This window comes from Lagopus leucura, unplaced genomic scaffold, assembly GCF_019238085.1.
Source record: "Lagopus leucura isolate 7727_CA_CO unplaced genomic scaffold, USGS_WTPT01 Super-Scaffold_100008, whole genome shotgun sequence".
NCBI classification, from domain to species: Eukaryota; Metazoa; Chordata; class Aves; order Galliformes; family Phasianidae; genus Lagopus; species Lagopus leucura.
In genome coordinates, this window is record NW_024962265.1 from 13,838,712 (window position 1) to 13,858,212 (window position 19,501).

At 35.3% G+C, this 19,501-nt stretch overlaps 1 protein-coding gene across 2 annotated transcripts in view; it reads right to left on the reverse strand.

The window, feature by feature from the left end:
* Positions 1–19,501, reverse strand: part of LRRK2 (leucine rich repeat kinase 2) — a 63,732-nt gene that overhangs the window by 26,419 nt on the left and 17,812 nt on the right. For both annotated transcript variants that reach the window (XM_042872429.1, XM_042872430.1), the window contains 18 exons: positions 18,848–18,927; positions 18,150–18,256; positions 16,114–16,243; positions 15,009–15,133; positions 13,267–13,397; positions 11,899–12,043; positions 11,454–11,593; positions 10,014–10,142; positions 9,758–9,928; positions 7,930–8,185; positions 7,526–7,714; positions 5,807–5,928; positions 5,351–5,420; positions 4,694–4,914; positions 3,947–4,197; positions 2,584–2,732; positions 1,511–1,604; positions 284–470 (listed from right to left, as the gene is read on the reverse strand). In XM_042872429.1, coding sequence (XP_042728363.1) covers positions 284–470; positions 1,511–1,604; positions 2,584–2,732; positions 3,947–4,197; positions 4,694–4,914; positions 5,351–5,420; positions 5,807–5,928; positions 7,526–7,714; positions 7,930–8,185; positions 9,758–9,928; positions 10,014–10,142; positions 11,454–11,593; positions 11,899–12,043; positions 13,267–13,397; positions 15,009–15,133; positions 16,114–16,243; positions 18,150–18,256; positions 18,848–18,927 — 2,697 coding nt within the window. The remainder of the gene's footprint in view (positions 1–283; positions 471–1,510; positions 1,605–2,583; positions 2,733–3,946; positions 4,198–4,693; positions 4,915–5,350; positions 5,421–5,806; positions 5,929–7,525; positions 7,715–7,929; positions 8,186–9,757; positions 9,929–10,013; positions 10,143–11,453; positions 11,594–11,898; positions 12,044–13,266; positions 13,398–15,008; positions 15,134–16,113; positions 16,244–18,149; positions 18,257–18,847; positions 18,928–19,501) is intronic.

Genomic DNA, 19,501 nt, shown 5'->3' on the forward strand with positions numbered 1-19,501 from the left:
TTGTGGTTTTATTTTTAAAATAAACAGACCAAATGCTCCTCACTAATATACAAAGAACTTCATAATTAATCCATTATGAAAACTGATTATATCACACATTCCAGAAAGAAAGCTTAATAGAATATAGGGACTTTCCTGCACAGGAAAAATTATTCCCAGTAACACACCATTTCACTACTAGAACATTCAGTGATGTGAGGTGGTGACAGGAAAACTGTATGAACATTGACAATCGAAACTGAAAAGTGAGTTGATTTTCTCTAGGTAGAATTTTACGCTTTACCTCCTTTAACTTGTTGTTGGACAGGTGTAGCTTTTCTAGCCTAGACCATGCACATGCCTTTTCACTCAAGTCCAAGACTCCTATTTGATTATGATTAAATAACAGCTCCCTTAAGTTCAGTGATTTCCAGTGCACCGGCCCAGGCAGGCTTATGATCTTGTTTTGGCTTAAATCTACTGATCGCAAACTGAAAACATGAAAATACAGAAGAGAAAAGTTAGTGAACAAAATAAATCCAACTGAGATCAATTGGAACTGTACTGGTTTTCAATAAACGAATGGATTAGATATCAGAACAGACAGTTTTCTGTCAGGAATGTAGATGGGAAGATGGGAATTACTACTGTGAGCAGAAGTAATTAAGATGATATTATAAGCAGGTCTTCACTACCTTGGAAAAAAATAACAAGAAAATACATGTTAAAAATACAGTGTAATATGTTCTCATTGTGTTTGCTACTGATGTCATGAAAAAAATATTCACTTATATTTTGTACATATTTCAGATAGCAAATTACAGTCAATGTAAGGAAGTACACATTGAGATAACAGCAGGGCTCTTTCCTCTTCCTGTGATTACTGACTGCTCCCCCACCAGCACTCACATCCACACAATCTACCAGGCACCTGACTTGACATCTCCTCCAGTGCTACTCCCACCATCTCGTTCTGGTGACCATAGAAAAAGCTTAAGTCCTGATTTTCACATGAGTAATGTTCTGAAGGTACAGCAAAACAAATGTCACATGCATCATTATCACAGTTCCATACAGAGGAAGTGTCATTCTTTGAGAAAAAATATCTTGTGATATTTGGGAAGTGAAAAAAATAATTTCAGTGGACACGTGCAAAAATCTGAAGCTGCAGAACTTCTTGAAAGGGAAAAATTGCCAGTATTTTTTAATTAATTTCTTAATTAAATCAATTCTGGTTTTCTTAGAACAATGGTCTGCTTCAACAATCAAGTAACATATAAAACATAAACATAACTATTTGAATCTATTTGAGTCTAAACATAACTATTTGAGTCTAAACATAACTATTTGAATCTGAGGAATTATACTTCCCAAAATAATGAAGAAATTGGATTCATTTGGCTTCAGTTAAAAGATACTACTCAGCAATTAAACTACTTGGACAGAGAATTTTCTAAAAATCAGGGAAATATGCTGAATTTTCTTCACCAAGAACTGGATATTAACCTCAATAAGTAAAAGAACAACTTACTGTGGTAGAAGAAGAATTGTTTCTGGAACATTAATAAAGCAATTTTGGGATAATTTTAAGGTTGTTATGCTAGATGACAAGTCAGGTATTATCTCTAGAACAGAAAAAGAAGTTAATACCATTATTTTTCAGAACTATTTAAAGTATTTTTCATACTGTAGTTTTCTAAAATCACAGACAGATTAAAAGGTCAGGCAATCATATTCTGTACATAAGTCCTTATATAAACTGCCTAAGACAGAAACTGAAATGTATTTTAAAGCTCATTTACTGAATTTCCCAAAAATCAGAAAAACATATAATGGAGTTTATATATTTGCTTTTATCACATTACATCCTTTTATATTCCATCTCATATTGGCCTTAAATACTAAAATGATCTTTATTTACACATTCCTATAATTCACAAAATAACTTTGAAACCTTTGCAGAAAGTATTCTAAGCCATGAAATACATTTGAGACTGAATTAAGTTGCTTAAACAGAAGAGTCTAATGAAGGCGAGCTTCTCTGTGGTACCTGAGCTATCTGCACATGCCTTGATGACACAACACACCTGCTATGGAAGACCTGCTTTTTCTGAATCAGAAGCTGTAGACCAAGTGCCATACTTCAGTGCATGTCAAATGACACCTATGTTTAGGCAAGTGAATCAATCATCCTACATTATTCAGAAAGCTATGCTGAATATAGTGTAGTTATACTTGATGTATATCTCAGTACATTATTAGACCTGTATTAGTAATAGATTTTCAAGCTAACCTTGAGCAATTTCCTCTGCTTGGAACCTTCCCCAGCAGTATGCAACATCTCAGCTACACTCAACCGTTTTTACAGCTTACACTACAAATATAAGAACAAGATCAGTTCCATCCATCAAGCTTCAAGCATATTGCTTCCAGCAGCGAACAAAAGCTGAAGCAGTATAGACAAGGACAAGCATATGTGCTATTCTCCTTCAAGTGTACATTTTGCATACATGCTGTTCTCCTTCACTCTTCTCCCAAGACTCCAAATTCTGGTGAGTAGGAATTAAGTGAATGGTTTCCAGAAGGTGGGTCATAGATACTTACCAAGAGCATTCATCCTGGCATTGAACAGCTCCAGCTTTGCACAGCCCTTTAACACATTCTCAGCAAGGGATGAAATATTGTTCTTACTGATATTTAAAATTTTCAGCTCTTTCAAGGACATGGGTGAAGATAGGCATGAAATTTTGTTTCTGGTATAAGAAGAAAAGTGCATGTTTTATTCAGAAACTATTAGCTAAAAAAAGTGAAAGTATATTAATGCGACATTCTTACACAGGTAAACCAAAAAACACATTTACCTAAATAAAGACTGACTAGTCAGTGAAAACACTGGTGCTTGTGGTAGCACAGAAAAACAAGATTGATATTAAGATTGTTTAATTACTGTGGAGAACATATGTCTGAGTGTACTATAAGGTGTCATTTCCTGATTATGTACTGTAGTTCAATCCCACACAAAGAGAACTATTGCATTTGTGTGCAGTTCTGTTTACTAAAGAAGTACATTTTCAGGATTATAACCACAGAATGACTGTCAATCTAAAAAAATATATATATTCCAAATAGGGGACACAATTTAGGATTGGCATATGATGTTAGAAGCAAAACACCAGAGACAAAGATACTGAAAATACATTGATGAAAGAATCATGCAGCAATGTGCTGCAAGCAATGCTGCTAATACAGATAATAATAATGCTTATGAAGAAATGCAACTGGATTTTAAATTTCAAACAGTACTTTTGTGAATTTGATTCACATATTAAATACCACTTGGTTTAGTTAAGTATCTTGCTATTTTTACTCCATGAATTTCTGTGCAAGACATATGACATCCTTACAGTGAAATTATAGTTGCATTTGAGACAACCTCTACATTGTACAGAACTAACAACTTCATCAGTTGTATGAATTCCCAAGAGGTATGAATTAATTCACTCACTAACAAATATGATAAAAACTGCTGGTAATAAAAAAACCCACAACATATTTTCTTTGCTTCTGTCATTTAAAACATATTCATAACACGAATCAGACTTCCAAAAGCCTTTGGTTAATACGAAATACAGTGGACGCTGTATTCTGCATAAAGCAAATCTAGCTAAATGTAGATGACATGGACAATCTTGGGGATGAGCAGAGTGGCAGTAGAAAAATGCTGAACTACAACATTTTTAGTACAAAAATGTAAAGTTATTAGATTCAACCAAGACTCACAGATGTTCTAATGTACTTTATCATACAACGCAGAACTGAAAGGATTTATACACTCAGAAAGTAACATCATTGTTTCACTGCTGATTAAATGATCCTTTCCATACTACAGCAGAGACCATTCTGGATAACAAAAACATTATCTCTGCTGTCTGTTATGCTATAGTCCATTTATGAATGCTACTCTCACCCTTCCAGCAATAGCTGTTCAAGGTTTTCAGCAACATTTGCAAGAAACTCAGGAATGCCCATCAGCTGATTGTATGAAAGATTCAGTTGCTTTAGGGTTGGACATCTGAAATGTGGATCCAAAGCAAAGGAAGGTCCAATGTCATTTCGAGAGATATCAAGATATGCAATACAGTTCATTTTCAGCAAGTAAGTAGGAAAAAAAGTAAATCGGTTGCTGTGCAAATCCAAATAAGTCAAGCATTTCAAGTTCTGAAAGTAAAAAAGAGATGTTAAAAAAAATGAAATGAAAACACGAATTTATAGGTTTTAAACTGATTTACGCTTTACATAGTTTATTACTTGACATTTGTCTGACTAGGAAAAACAGCAGAAAATATCAATAATACTAATGTAACCAGTAGTATTTATATTAAGGAACAAAATATAAGCATTATTTAAAATCATTTAGCTCAGTTTCATAAAATTTAACAATCATCAACTGCCTGCAGGTCTCAGTTTCATTTATGTTACTCAGTGTAACATCCTAAAGCTGTTCTCTGATGTAAACACTTTAAAACAGCTCCATGAAAATGCTTCCATTTCCAGCTGCACTTAAATCCTGAATGAAAGCAAGAAATGTATGAAGCATGCGAAAAAAAATATACACCCATACTCAAGAGTGGTATTGTTTTGAGTAGGTAGTTAAAGACAAACTATTTACTGTAACTAATCTTAATTTGTATTACATAAAATTATGCAGCACTACCTCACACAGTTGTTCCGGAATGTTTGTAAGAGCATTTTGGTGGAGCTCCAGTTTATCAAGATGTTCCAAGTGACTCGTTAAGCTGCTGTTCTGGCTGATGGCATCAATGTTCTCCAGCTCATTTGATGAAAGATCTAGTGATTTAATACATTCTTTCTCTGAGATCAATGAGGAAAGACTGTCCGAAGGTCTTAAATGCAGTGAGCTTTTTGAGATTCCTTCTATAAAGACAAAGACATGGGAAAAATAGCGTGATTTCACTTAATACAAAACTAAAATTCAGATGAATCAGACTAGGATCTAAATACACAGAAGACAGAGAATGTTTGTATATTAGTCAAGCTCAAATCCATAAAGATTTTTGAGGAGACAGAAATTTAAGAGACAGCAGGGAAGAGACAAAGGCTTAGGCACTGCACAACAGGGACAGTTTTTGAAAACTAAGGGCACTCACAAAATTACACTGTCTGTACAATTCTACTTCATTATTTGAGAAGTCCAGGAAAAGATTTTGCACTACGTAGGCACTATTTGTACTCCATGATAGCATTAAATACGTACCCTCCTTTTCGTAAACAAATATATAATCTAACTATGCTTGTGAAAGCATTAAAGATTAAACAGCCCTACATGTGCTCAACTGTATAGTTTACTTACTGGGAGGTTCATCTGAAAGCAATAATTTTCTTCTTTGTTTCACTAATGGCTCATAATCTGAGCCAGGTCCCTGGAAAATTCCAAAACAGAATGAAAACAAACAATAGGTATAGAAGTATGCAGATACATAAAATAATTTGAATTCAGGAAATTTCTTTTAATGTTTCTTTTAATCAGAACTTTCAGGTGGAAAACATAGAGACTGAGCTTTTTAACACTAAAAATAACAAGTCACAGATTTATAAAACTTACTGATTCATGCACTATGAAACAACAGTAGATGTTAGAGTGCAAAGAATACAGTGCATTTTTAACAACCTAACATGATTTTCACTGGGGTGGGGCAATAGGGTGAAGAACAGAACCTTTCCTTACACTTGATTATTAACAGTTTTACGCTGGGCAACATAGATGCTTTTTCAGAAGGAACCTGGAATGAATACAAACGTGGCTTACCACAGAGTAGGAATGTCGTGGTAAAGTAGGAGAACCTCTTTGAAAAGCAAGTTCTCTACAATGTAAATCAGCAACTGCAATGGAATTGGACTTCTTTTTTCTAAAAAGTGAACCTTCACTTCCTAGGACAAAGAAATAACGCAGGAAGATAGGTAAATAAGATGTACTCAAATCTGAGGCTCAGAATTCAACTGTAAGATACATGCTGACAAAGGAGAGACATATTTCAAAAGATCAATAACAGCAGGAACTCACTGGTTAACTGTGTGTGCAACCAGCCTAGAATATTAACATGTTTTAGAGCACAGGGGCCGTGCCTACCTGACATACTCAGAATACAAACTGCAGCTTTTTACACTGGTGATTTATCACTTAAAATTTCCAGCAAGTTTACATTTTTATACACTTTGTAACACACCTTGGTGCTACTGCAGTGTCAATATCTTTTTAATATGGAAAAGGTCTGTATTTAAATTGACGCTTTTGCGCTTCCATATTTACTGAGAATGAAACACCAAATAACTCTTTGGCATCTTTTGGTAATGATTTGGGGTCATCTGTGTTCCTCCTCTCAAGGGTAGTTTTTTAACTCCTAAAAGCCCTCTTGTTGGCAAAACCTGTATTCTTTGTTTATCATAGTTTACGTAAGACTTCAAAACTTTCTGTGTGGAAATAATGCCACACGCTATCAGTAACATCTGTCTGTGATACACAGTCCTACAGAAATGAAAAATGGTGCTGAATGATGTCAAGGAAAAGAACAGAAGAGAATAAAAAAAATCCTTAGGATTCTCTGATCACAAAATTCAAATTCTTCATCTGCGATGACTTTAACACTTCTAAAACATGACAGTGTCTTCTGAATCAGTAAAAAACTTTTATAAGGCTCCTTACTGTTGTTATTAAGTAATACGGATAGAAATGCTGTCTTTTCTAAGTCAAAGGCACATCATGTTCATGACATGGATATCAAGAACAACGTTGGACTCATCATAGGTCTGTCATTTACACTTTCTGATCAGCTGGATACCTCTGGGATAGGACTTATTCCACCTCATTTAATTGTTAACAATATAATTCTTTATACTGAACTTAGCTGTGCTCTTTTCATTTATAGATAAGCCAGGGAACAGAGCATTTCTGAATCAGTTACCTGACTTCATGGTGAGACAAAATGTGCTCCTGAAGCACTTGTTGCCTCTGCTGTTGTCTATAGAGGAAGCATATAAGAATTGCTCAGAAACAGACATCAAAACAGCTGATGTAAGCTGACCTCAGAAGCAGGCATTAGCTAAAAATGGCTGGATGAATCCCATCCTTTCTACAAGAAAGCAACTGAATGTATTGCAGTTCAGAAAGAACTGATTTTGAATGGATAATTGAACAAAATACTTTAAAACACTACTTTTGCAGGCAAAGCATATACTTATTGACCATAAACTATTTTCCAGAGATACCACAAGCAAAATTTTAGATGGAAGTATGTGTATGTGTGTGTGTGTATATATATATATATATATACATATATATATATATATTCCATGAGAAGTGTTTTGTGTTTTATACCAAATACAAACAAACAACTGACAAATAATTTTTTTAAATTATATTTTCCTCAGCTGGTAGTCTTACAGTTGCCTAACTAATTTGAAGGGATTCATACTTACGGCCTCACTTCAGTATATTAGACTTGGACAATTCAAAAACAAACACAATTACCTTCACTATCAATATCATCACTTGAAGGAAAAACAGTGTCCACTAATGGGTCAGAAATGAAATTCCAATCGTAGTTTTTATCCACTCCATCTTCAGAGAAGTTCAAATCAGAACAAGTTACTGATCTATCCTCAGAAACATTCTTCATCTGGTATTTAAGCACCATTCTTGCCAGTGCAGAGCCTGCATCTGTATGCATCAGAAACCAAGAAGGTAACACTTTCTCTGAAAAATGCATATAGCTCAAAAAATAACAGAAATACTTGATTTATTTTCATGGTTTTGCAGACTTTCTGCAACCAGCTAAGCACTATAGAGTCTCAACCAAAGGTCTCGATCTAAAGTAATTAATATTACCAAGAGATATTAACACATATACTGTAGTACATTCTGTGTACACTCACTTTGTTTTCTTGGTGGAGTAAGCTTATCTGGGAACAAAGGAATGAGCCAGGAAGGCTCAAGTCTCCCAATACCAAATCCTCCAAGACATATACTGCTGTTGGTGACATCAAGACTAAGCTTCTTTAAGAGCAAGCTGATGATTTGGCTATCTCCTCTCTTTATACTGATGGTTAAAGCACTCCGAACATCCTGCTCTCGAACACCGTTGGCTAATAGCAATTCCACCAGTTTAGGATTATTTCCCTTTTCACAAACCTAAAGCAAGAAAACAATTAACAAGTTTATGTGAGGGACTCAGACAACAACTGAGTTTGCAGTAAGAGACATTCTCAAATTTAGATTCATTCTGTTTTTAGGACTGGGCTCCCTTTTCAATTACACAATTCCCTGCACCTCAGGGCTTAGTGAATTGCACTTAAGCACCAACTCCCATTTTCATGAAGTCTTAACCGAAATACAGCAAATGCCTGAGCTCTCATTGCAATTTCTGCCATAAGCTCACAGAATTTTCAGGCAAAAATTAATAATGATTTACATTGCTTTGTTATTGAATGTAGCTTAATGAAAAAAAAACAAAACACTCTTAGTGTCAGCAGGATATCAGATGAAAGGGCAACAATGCTAGACTTGCCTAGAGCTAGGGACTCAAGCCTACTGGCTTCAGCTCAGCTCCTTTCAGTCACTCAGCCTGCACTGCTACACGGAGCAGTGTTGATTATGAATGTTACAAATATTTTTAGAATTAATGCCAGTTACTTCAGTATTTTCCATTATGGCTGACCAACACTAATTTGCCTGCTTCAGACTCCATGGATGGATGGTCTGCTGAAAATCCGTCTGTGCTAGATGACAACCCAGACAGCTCTGCTGGCAGAAGGCTTCAAAGGAACACTTCCTGATTTACTTCAGGCAGTACTTGGTTTGACACTAAAGCAACACATACAGTTTCTCCAAATTTTTTTTTAAAGACAGTCACAATTAGCAGGGAATACTTACATGCAGATGGGAACAGCCAATGCTAAGGCCAATAGTTAAGACACCAGTGTGTTTCAGCTAGTTCAGTTTCTGTATGTGAACCCTGGATAAAGCACTTTGCAGCTAGTGTATGTGCAGTCATTCTAAGATACTACATTACTGTAGCTATGTTGATAGAAAGCCTTTAAATCAGCAAAAGAACTGATGACTGTAATGATCTGTAAGTACAACACAAAGTAAGAAATCACCATCAGGCATTTTAGAAAAAATCTTCACTGCAGATCTAGTGGAGTGGAACTTTACTGTGGCACACTGAAACCTATTTATGCATAGCGTGGGCTGCTGGGCTGTCTGCATTTTGGCTTCAGAGTGCTTAGAATGAGCTGAATTTGGAAGATAAGGTCATGAACTGGGCTCTAATGGGCTTGATACCATTGATGCATAATCAGTTCAGAAAAAAACACCTGGGAGTTTGAAAAGCTTGAACTTGTCTCAGCTGAAGTCTTCTTCCTCAAAAATACTCCAAAGCTAAGTCAGTACTTGCGTGAACCTCGGTTTGCATGTGAGCGGGGTAAAGAAGCAGAAAGCATGACTTTAAAGTGAACTTGCACCAGAACTGAGTCAGCAGTGTGGACATGTTCAAGGTGACAGTAAACATGAGCCTTAGAGAAGTGAAAAGTGTTTGAGTATCAAACCAGGTGTGGTCACCAGGAATAGCAATAGCTGTCAACACCTAGGTCACAGTCAGACTGCCTTAGAGAGTGCCACTGTATATATAGAGAAAGGAACCCAAAAGGAACCCAAAAGCAGAAATTTTAAAACAACGAATCTACATATATTTTCACATATTACCTGATAGATCAAAGAGCTTGTCTTTGTCTTCTTGTTAATATCAGCTCCCAGTAGAAGTAAACATTCAGCCATAATACTGTTGTATTCAACACATGCTTTTTCAAGCATCATATTTTTTAAATCATCATTTTCAGCTATCTTGGCAAAGCATTTACAACACAGGCTTTGAAACTGAATGGGAACACAATCAAAGTTAGGGCAAGAAAAGCACCAACATTTTTCAAGATGTGGAGCAGTCAAAAGAGAAGACACATACCTGTCGATCTCGCTGGTTAGTGAAGCACATAGACATTTGGTAGAAGATTACTGTGTCAAATGATTCATTTATCAGCAGCTTGGCAAAACAAGGTGAAAAACCAAGAATTGACAAGATTGCATGAAATCCCTATGAGCACAATTAAAAGACTGTAAGTATACTGTTTAAAATGTGTAATTTTCAAACAAAATTAAATTGTGACCTAAAGATACAGACTTTATTTTTTATGTTATGCAGTTAAACATGCAATAACTCATAAACTGAGAGAAGGCAGAAAGACCTGGTGTTTCTGTGTTTTTAGAGCTGTAGTGTCACTCCTGCTTAGCTGACCCACTTGAGCAGATATTAACTGACATTTTGAAAAGCCCAATTATGCACAGCAATATCTGACAACATCCTGCCTGACACATGTACTCGTGATTTCCTGAAAATTGTATAGAGGAAACAATCTGCTTTCAAGAAGATGCATCACGTATCCTAATGTGTCGCTCCAGAATCCTTGACTTTGAAAAAAACACATAGAAAAATTGAAAAAATGTAGCTAGAAATTAAAAAGAAAGACAAGATTATAGACAAGCTTGATTCTGTAAGTAAAGTTCACCTAGGAGGATGAAGTGGGTAAACAACAAACTCTAACTCAAACCTCATTGAAAATAAATGACTTTATTTAACTTCCTTATTTACCCACATTATTTTGATGTCTCTCTATACTGCTTCCTAAGCAAAACTTAGAAGCTGTGGGGGAAAAAAAAAAAAAGAAGTAAAAAAAAGGGGGCTGCACTTGTGATATTTCCAGATTGATTTGAAACAGAAGTGTAGAGACTTTCGTAAGCTGATCTCATAGGGAAATTTCATTCCACCAGTAAAATTAAGCTGGCAACAAACAGGGAAAGTTTCCAAGGTAGAGGAAACAGAACTTTCCCACAAGGGGACTGAATGTGTATTCTCAGGACAGAATAAGGAGAATTCTGTTTCCATACTCAGAAGTAAATCCAAAATCTGTCACTCTGACTTAGAATTCCGGTAAAATCCTTTTTTATTCAAAATTCTTAAACTAAGCTTATTGACAGTGACAAGGCTATGAACCAAAATGCGTTCATTGCTTTTCAAAAAAGAGTGATGAATACAATAATGGTGGTTACTCTACTAAATGACTATTGATCAACAAATGATGGATAGTGACTGAAAAATCTGTTCTAGTTTGCCAGATAAACACCCAAACTTAAGCTTATATGTTCTGGAGTTAATATGTGCCTCCACAGAACCCATCTCTATGACAATCATATTGACTTAAAGGCTTATACTAATCTAATAATTGCAGTAAAATTAAAAAGAACTAAACAAATAATTTTGCCTCAACTGTATAACTACATCAAAATAATTTTATAAAGTGTTTTTTTTTTTTTTTTTTTAATCTTTGTAGGTAGAAATAACACATACATGCATCTGGATTTCAGTGACGTCTTTAAATCGTCGCAGAGTAGAAACCAGAACAGTTGCCAGGACATGCATAGTTGCAATACACAAACTCTTTCTTGTAATCAAAAAGAGCAGAAGACTCAAACCCAAACTCTGTATGTCTTTAAGAAAAAAGAAAAATTAATAAAGTTGACTGTTCAGACATTCTGAGTGGAATAAACCTGTGGCCTCAGTAGAGTATCATTGTTAATATTCTAGACAGTTATTTGCATTACCTATTACAGGGATAAGCATTACAAGGGTGGCTGAACCTGGAGACCATACAGTCCTGCTGCCTTTTCCTGCCATGTAACACCTACTTCATATCCAGTACTAAATGGTGTAATAATCAGGTAAAAGACTGTATGGTTCATCAAACCCCTCCTACAACATCATTCACATTCAACTAACAAAATATCTTCCATACCTTGTTCATCTGGATACATCTGCAGGGTGTGAAGCACAGTGTCAGTGGCTCCTTGCTGTGTTAAAATTTCTAAAGCACCAGTGCACTCAGCTACAGAAGTAAGTAGTTTTAATCCACACCTCTGAATGCTAGGATTTCCAATAAACTAACAGAGAAATGAATAGAAATTCAGATCAACAGTCTGCTTTGCTACAATAGCAATAGAAGAGTTGCTAGTGATTATTGTTCTTAAAGTATGCAAAATTACTACTGATATGACAATAAATAACACGAATTACAATTACAAATTGTTTGAATTTAATTTTCTTTTCAATTACTTTTTCAGCTCCTTATTATAACCTCCTTAGATTTCTACCAGAGATAGGGATGTTTTTTTCCTCAGTTTCATTACAACCACTCACACGTTGGCATCGTTTTCGCAGGAAAAGGAGAGTGGAAAAATGTACTTTATTTATGGTTAAACTGGAACAAAAATGGGGTTCTGTGAAAACAAGGGACAAGTGACAAATATGAACCTTTTATAAAGTTACAAAAAGAAGTTATGAAGCAATGTTTTGTTTTCCATTATAAAGCAACTCAATGGTTTATTTGTGATTATTTATCACAATTTTTCCTCACTCTTAGATGGAGAAAACCTAGATAAAGCCTAGGTCTGAAGGCGTGTGTGGATGTCATAGTGACTTGCAATGTTGCAAAATTATTTCAGTGAGCTCATGCCCATCTCCTTCCTTATTCCTTCTCTACTATTTCATAAAAATACAAAAATTTCTAGCCCTTCTGCTTGATAATGTAGTAACCAAAATTGCAAACCAGCAGGGTAAAAAAAAGCAGGTAAGATGGTCACAAAGCACTGAAAACTAAAACAATCTGAAGTAAAAATTTAATTCCTTTTAACTCCTGTTTCCTATTATCTTCAGGTCAAGAAATGTCAGGAGAAAATTATGGAATTGAACAGTGCAAAGAATGGATATAATTGAGAATCACTGCTCAGTTAAAAGTAAAGGAGTATGTATAACAGAAGCCATATTGAAGAGCCTCTCATTTCTGTGTGTAGTTGAGGCAAAGATATGAGAACACCTTTTGTGTATAAAGTAGTCCATTAATAAAATTACAAACTGCCCACTTGAAAAAAAAAAAACAGCAATGTTTTTATAAATACAAATTAGAATTAGTGTATAAAGAAGATGATCTAATGTACTCTAGAACAAAAAGTAAGAAAAAGAACTCCTAACGATAAACGAAACGGAAGGTTGGGACTCATTTGATCAAATCAATTGTAAAATGACTGTGGAACTAAAACTATAAATGATTCATCACTGCACATGCAAAACAGGGATAAAATGCATTAGGATGAAGCTTTAACTATACCCTGTTCAATGCACCAAGCACCAACGAATGAGTTCCCTCCAGCAGACATTGGCTTTTAATGACTTTTACTGTAAGTGTGAAAGCAGCATCTCCCATATTTCTGGAAGAACTGTTCTGATCGTTCTTTATATCTGAAACAACAGAAAGTAGGCTTCATCAGATGAACAGATTTAATATTCTCCCCAATATTAACCCAATATTACTAACCCAGTACTACAACTAAACTGAAACAAACAGCCTAAATGACTCAGCAGATATATTTTTTATTTTTTATGATGTTTTCAGAACGTTGTATTCACAGAAACGGGAGCCTCTCTGGATTTACACTGTAGTATTGATTACACCGTTGTTTGAAATGACAGTTTCACCATATGTTTGTTCAGCACTTACTGTGAAAATGTAAAATCATGCCAAAGAATTTTGCCCAGGGTACACTGCAATACGTTACTACTTCCTTGAGCTACATGATTTCTTCTCCTGATTACTTCAGAACGCCTCTTCCTTCTTGGAAGGAGACATGATAAAGAAGCCACAAACTCATCACGTTTTTTCACTTGGCAGCACATCTGAGGGCAATTTTTACCCACAGATGACATCAGTGGGATGTGAAAGCAAATTAAAGAACACAGAATGGTCTATGAGATTTACTTTTCTTGTAGCCATCAGTACTTGGAGTAAAATGGCAGTACAGAAAGTCCTGAGATTTCCTTTAAAAGTCACTTCAGCATTCATATTCATTCTGATTACCCCAAATGACTTTTAACACTCCAATTAATGTGCAAATGCCAAAGCCCACTTTGTACTCTCTGTTTCGTTACACTTTAGGGTGGTCTCACTTGAAGGGTTCTCACAAAAAAATACCCTGGCCTACATGATAGAATAGATGTACAAGGTCTTAATCCTCCTGTTTACAGAAAAAGTTTGGCAGTACTAGGATTACAACTCAATGAATAGAAAGAAACTGAAAACCTGTAATCAATCTGCAGGTTAGTGGAGCTGCTAGTTTCAAAATTATTGGCTTTGCAAATATTCAACTAAAACTGCTGAAAGATAACTGCATAACACTGTTTGGGAAAAAAAAAATCAGTACCACATGTCTACACTCACACCTAACATCAGGGGAAAAACTGGGATACGGAACAGTAAACAGGATAGATGAGTTAAAAATTTCCCCAAACTCTATTAAAGGTAAAGAACAACACATTTTTCCATTTGTAGATTGTCCTTAAAGAGTTTTTTGGGGGGAGAGAAAGGAATTCAATTCATTCTCATCAATTTATTTTTTTCTTTGCTGTTAAAAATGGTGTATAGTAGTATATTTCATGTTTCTGAATCACTGTCTTGGTGTCAGAGATCCAATTTTGCTGTTCCTCTCAAGATATACTACCAAAAAAACCTATGTTGATATCATTATCACTGCTTGCTCTCACTAAAAGATTGTCTTTGATGAGAGTATTCAACCAAAGCAATGGCTCCACAGTCATTCCCTTCATTCTTTACAGCAGAGCTAAACCATCACTGATGAAATCAAAGAGATATCAGCAGTGATAATTTTGGCCTGTTGCTTTCTATGATTTTATCTTGAAAAATAAAGATTTAGAGCTGCTCTGTTAAACATGCAACTTTGGTGGTTTTTTGGTAAAGGCTGTCACATAAGATGAGAAAGATTAAAACCCAGCTATCTAGTTACATTGTCCAATGTGGTGTATGATGCCACACTGATTATGTTTTAGACAACTTACCAGGCATCATAAAGTGTAAAAGGACTCGAAGTGCTTCCAGTTGTACAGAGAGTGATTTCTCATGTTTTCTCATGGCTTTTACAACTTCAGATGCAGCTACTGTCATTATATCCAAATGAGGGAAACTGAAAATGTTATTTTTAACATGAATAAGAATACTGCATTTCTAAGTTGTACATACATTTGCTTCTTTCTCTTAACTGTTAATCACTGTGTGATATTCCTTTTGAACACTGTATGTTTCAGCTGCATAATTAATACGCTATTTTCATGCCATTACATGAATGCAGAGTATGTAATTAATTCAGTTTGAGACAACTGAGAGGTAATTTTCAATTCAGTCCAGAATATTGATACACAGAGAGTATAGTACTTCATTCAGGGTGAATGGTGGATTTACATATTTCACTTGGATTCTATGTGAGAAGATGCATCTTCCCTAACTTACTCCAGTTGCCATAAAATACTGATGATTTGCCAGATATGTGCAGAATAAACAGAAAAATATCAATCATTTAGGCTCAAATTTTGAAGAAAAAAAACCTTTGTGGCCCAAAGCCAATAATTCACTTCTAAGGTAATTTTTCTTCCTTTACTTTACAAAGCATTTTATTCCTACAGGCATGATTATGGAAGTTTTGAAATTTTCTTCCTTATAAAATCAAATTATTTGTAAAAAGCTCTATGAATATATATCGAGTCTGTCATTTTTTCACTGACAGCTTAGCATATATATAGTTTTTGGAGAAGGCTGGAAAAACTTGGCAAGACACTTGGAATGGAATCACGTTTCCACCCTACACTAATATTTCTGAGTCACAGGTTTGTTTGGCACTCATGTTCTAGAGCATTTGCAAAAGCCAATACAAAAGAAACATTATCACAGTTTTTTTTATTAAATGGAGTTAATATTATGGAAATGTTCTTAGCTATCAAGGGAATTTAGTGTGGCTAACAAGAGAGGCTGGATGCGATTCAGTGTCAGCCTAGTCAATTCTAACATCTACGAAACAGGCGATAAATTAAATGTAATCAATTGCAGCAGTGCATCTGTTTGGAGCAGACCTTCACTTTGGAAGCGTCGTGTTATTTCTCAGTACATTACCTTCCTTCAAAAACGTGATTCAGAATTCTGCAGGCGCTTTCAGCCACTTCGGGAGCATGTGGGTGTTTCCTCATTATCTCCAGAACATTCATGTGTATTCCTTTGGCCAAAAGTGTCTTCCTAATATTTACTACAACACAAAACAGCAAGCCTCACATGAGCAAGTATCTCACTCTCTCTCGGTAGAGATCTTAAAAACAACAGAACTCCTAACTTTTTTCCTTTTTGATTTTCTTCCTCAAAATCATACATGCTATAGAACTGTCAGTCACAATGGGAAATGATTCAAGCTGAAGCCAAATTCAATTTGCATATCTTAATCAAAAACATTACAAGCCCTGAGGTGACTAATCAGTTTAAATACATCTGCTATCTTTACTTCCATAACGTTAACTTAAAGGAAGGAGAATATATTGCTTTACTTCTATTTACTTTCTACTTTTATTTCTAAGATGTTTATTCTTAAAGAATTCTTCCTCTGAACTGTACTCTGTGATCCAGCAGGAAATCTAGAAGTAAAACTTCCAAAAAAGCTTCTAACTTTCAAGGTAATACTTAAAAAATTCCAATTACTTAAAACTCCAATTACTTTTTTAACACATCATTTATTATCCAAATACCCAAGCACAAGCTGTAGCTATAACTGTAGCAACTACAGATGGGAATATTATAAAAACTTTCCTTATTATCATGGCAATTATCACCAATTCTTGTCATTCCCAGATCCATGCATCCATTTCAGATGGCTAGTTAATGCAATATTACATTGTATCATAGGGTTTTACTACGCTTCTTTATGTCTATCTTTTCTGGTGCAAACACCTTAATTTGGGGTGGGGAAAAAGGAAGGAAAAAAAAAGACAACATGAAAACTGGCTGTGGATTTCTAATTGGAAACAGGAACCAGAGGCCTACTTTTAAGTAACCCATTATGAAAGTACCTGAACTAATACATAACAGTATGTTACATTTATGAGATTTCTCCCTGTAGATACATACTTTTGTAACAAATAACAAAAACTCTTACTGTTACATTGATATATTGGGTGGCTCAGAAACCCAGCGATAAAACAATGCTTTCTCACCTAAAGAATGCAATTAACTGTTAATGTTTATCTTCCTATCTAGTCAGTGGTTATCAATGTGCAGTCTACAAACCACTTGAGGTCCATAACCATGTCAATGGATTCTGGGAAAGGTATCTAACAAAAGAAGGCCAACTGTCAGTAGGCTTAAATATTCTACCCAGAGGTCCACATCTCCACTGAAAAATTTTGAGGGGGTCTGCAAATTGAAAAAAGTTAGGAAACCAAGTTAGGGGACATAATCAGGACTAAAACAATCTTGAAAACTGTTATGTATATGCTTAGGTTTCTACACATGATTCGATTCCCTGCAGTCAACAGGACTGCTCAAATCCCCTGTATTAAGCAAGAAAACAGAATTTGTCAGTAATTGTTGCTGGTGTGAGTTTCAACAAGTACTGCTCTTGGTGAAATTCAAACACGATAGAGACTTAAACAAGCATATAAAGAGGTGAGCCTCTCCATATCTTCTGCAATGGCAACACAATTGCTGCTTGGGGTGGCACAGAACTCCCCAGTGCAGATAACCCACCCAAAGAAAAAAGACAGAGCTTTTTGGTCATTTACTGAGACTTGACAGCTCATTTCAAATCCCCAAGTGTTCATGGTGAACACGTGTAAAGCAGCATGAGATCTACGTTTTTTTTTCCCCCTTCAGGCCTCTCTTCCCTACTGATACAATGCCAAGAATTAAAGAGACCTCTTTACTTCCACATAGACTCCTCAATACTAGCTAAGAGCAACTTTTCCAAAACAAGAAATAAATTCCCTACTGAACACAAGAAGTTACACAAAAAGACAAAATAATATTCTAATCAATTTGAACACTGTATTCAAACAATAGCACACTTTAAACACTCTTCAGTACTATAATAATAGTGTAATTATTATTAAAATAAAAGTAATGCTTTCTTGTGGAATTAGGAAGTAAAGATAGTTAAATTCTCTTACCATTCTGTTGCGACAAAATTGCCAAGGTACTAGCTGCTGCCTGAAACACTTCTTTGGAAGAGGAGTGCATCAGCATGGACAGCATCACCGCTCTATCTATGGGGAACCTTTCACAGAAAAATAAATCAACATACATTGACCATATTACAGCAGTTACTTCCAAGCGATTTCAGGTGCAAAAAGGAGTGAAAAAACAGGCTAATCAAATTTGGAATGATTGATAATAGCAGAAACTCTGAGAAAAAGTATAAGTGAAATGAAAGTTTGTCTTCTGCATGCCTAGATTCTCCCTGATGAGCAGCACTCTCCCTACCATGCCCTTTCATCTAACTTGTGGGAGAACACACACTGCTTTTCCATACTCACATCCTAATTTTCTCTATTTTTCCCACTCCTACATTTTTAATACTCCCTATTTTTGTTGCACTGAAGAAGTTTCTTGTGAACTGTACAAATCAGTTCTACTAGACTGTGTTCTGATCCTTTATTAAAACACTAGCAATTTGGCTTGAGTAGAGGTTATCATACTTTATGATAAATAAATTTTCCATGTTGATTGCCATGCATTTTGTCATGCACTATAAAACAAGTAGGAAAAATAAAAATAATTAGAAACATGAGACATAATTAGAAACATTTAGACAACATTAGAAACATTTCTTCATAAAAGAAATAAAATTAAAGGTATTAACACTGACTGATTATCTCCATCTCCAATCTTCTCATGAAGACTGCGTTGATATAGAAACAGATTTTTCAAAGCCCAGCATGCAGCCTCCTAAATAAAACAAGAGGAGACAAAAAGATTAAAGAGATACATCTTAAGAATAACAAAATAAAACCTAAAAATCTCCAAATAGGTGGAGTGTTTTTCATTCTACGCCTACAGCAGGGGTGCTGGAAGTAGATGATCCCATACCATTCTATGATTCTGTGAAAAGATACAAGTGGCTTTATGTGGAAACACAATGAAGTACTGACTGGCACATTCCTTGCCAGTTGGCGTAGGCCGGAGTTACAAGCATGTGCCACACTCTCACTATTTGATTTTTATTTTGAGATTCATTTTAGACCAGCATTAAGTCTTCTTTCGATGGGTCTGTGTTTTGCTGCCAACAAGTTTTTGTATGACCAAGGTTCCAGGTGGTAATTCTTAACCATCTAACTACATTTGATCCAAAGACTGAATGAAACTGGTTCAAGTGAACAAAGGAAAGAATGGCAAAAACAGAAAGATTTTTTCCTATAAGCTGATCCAGTCTCTGAGGCCTTGTTTGTTTGAGGACATAGGGGAGATAATTTTGTTCCTAAACATTTCATTTAATGAGTAATGCAGTCTTTCCACAGCCTTG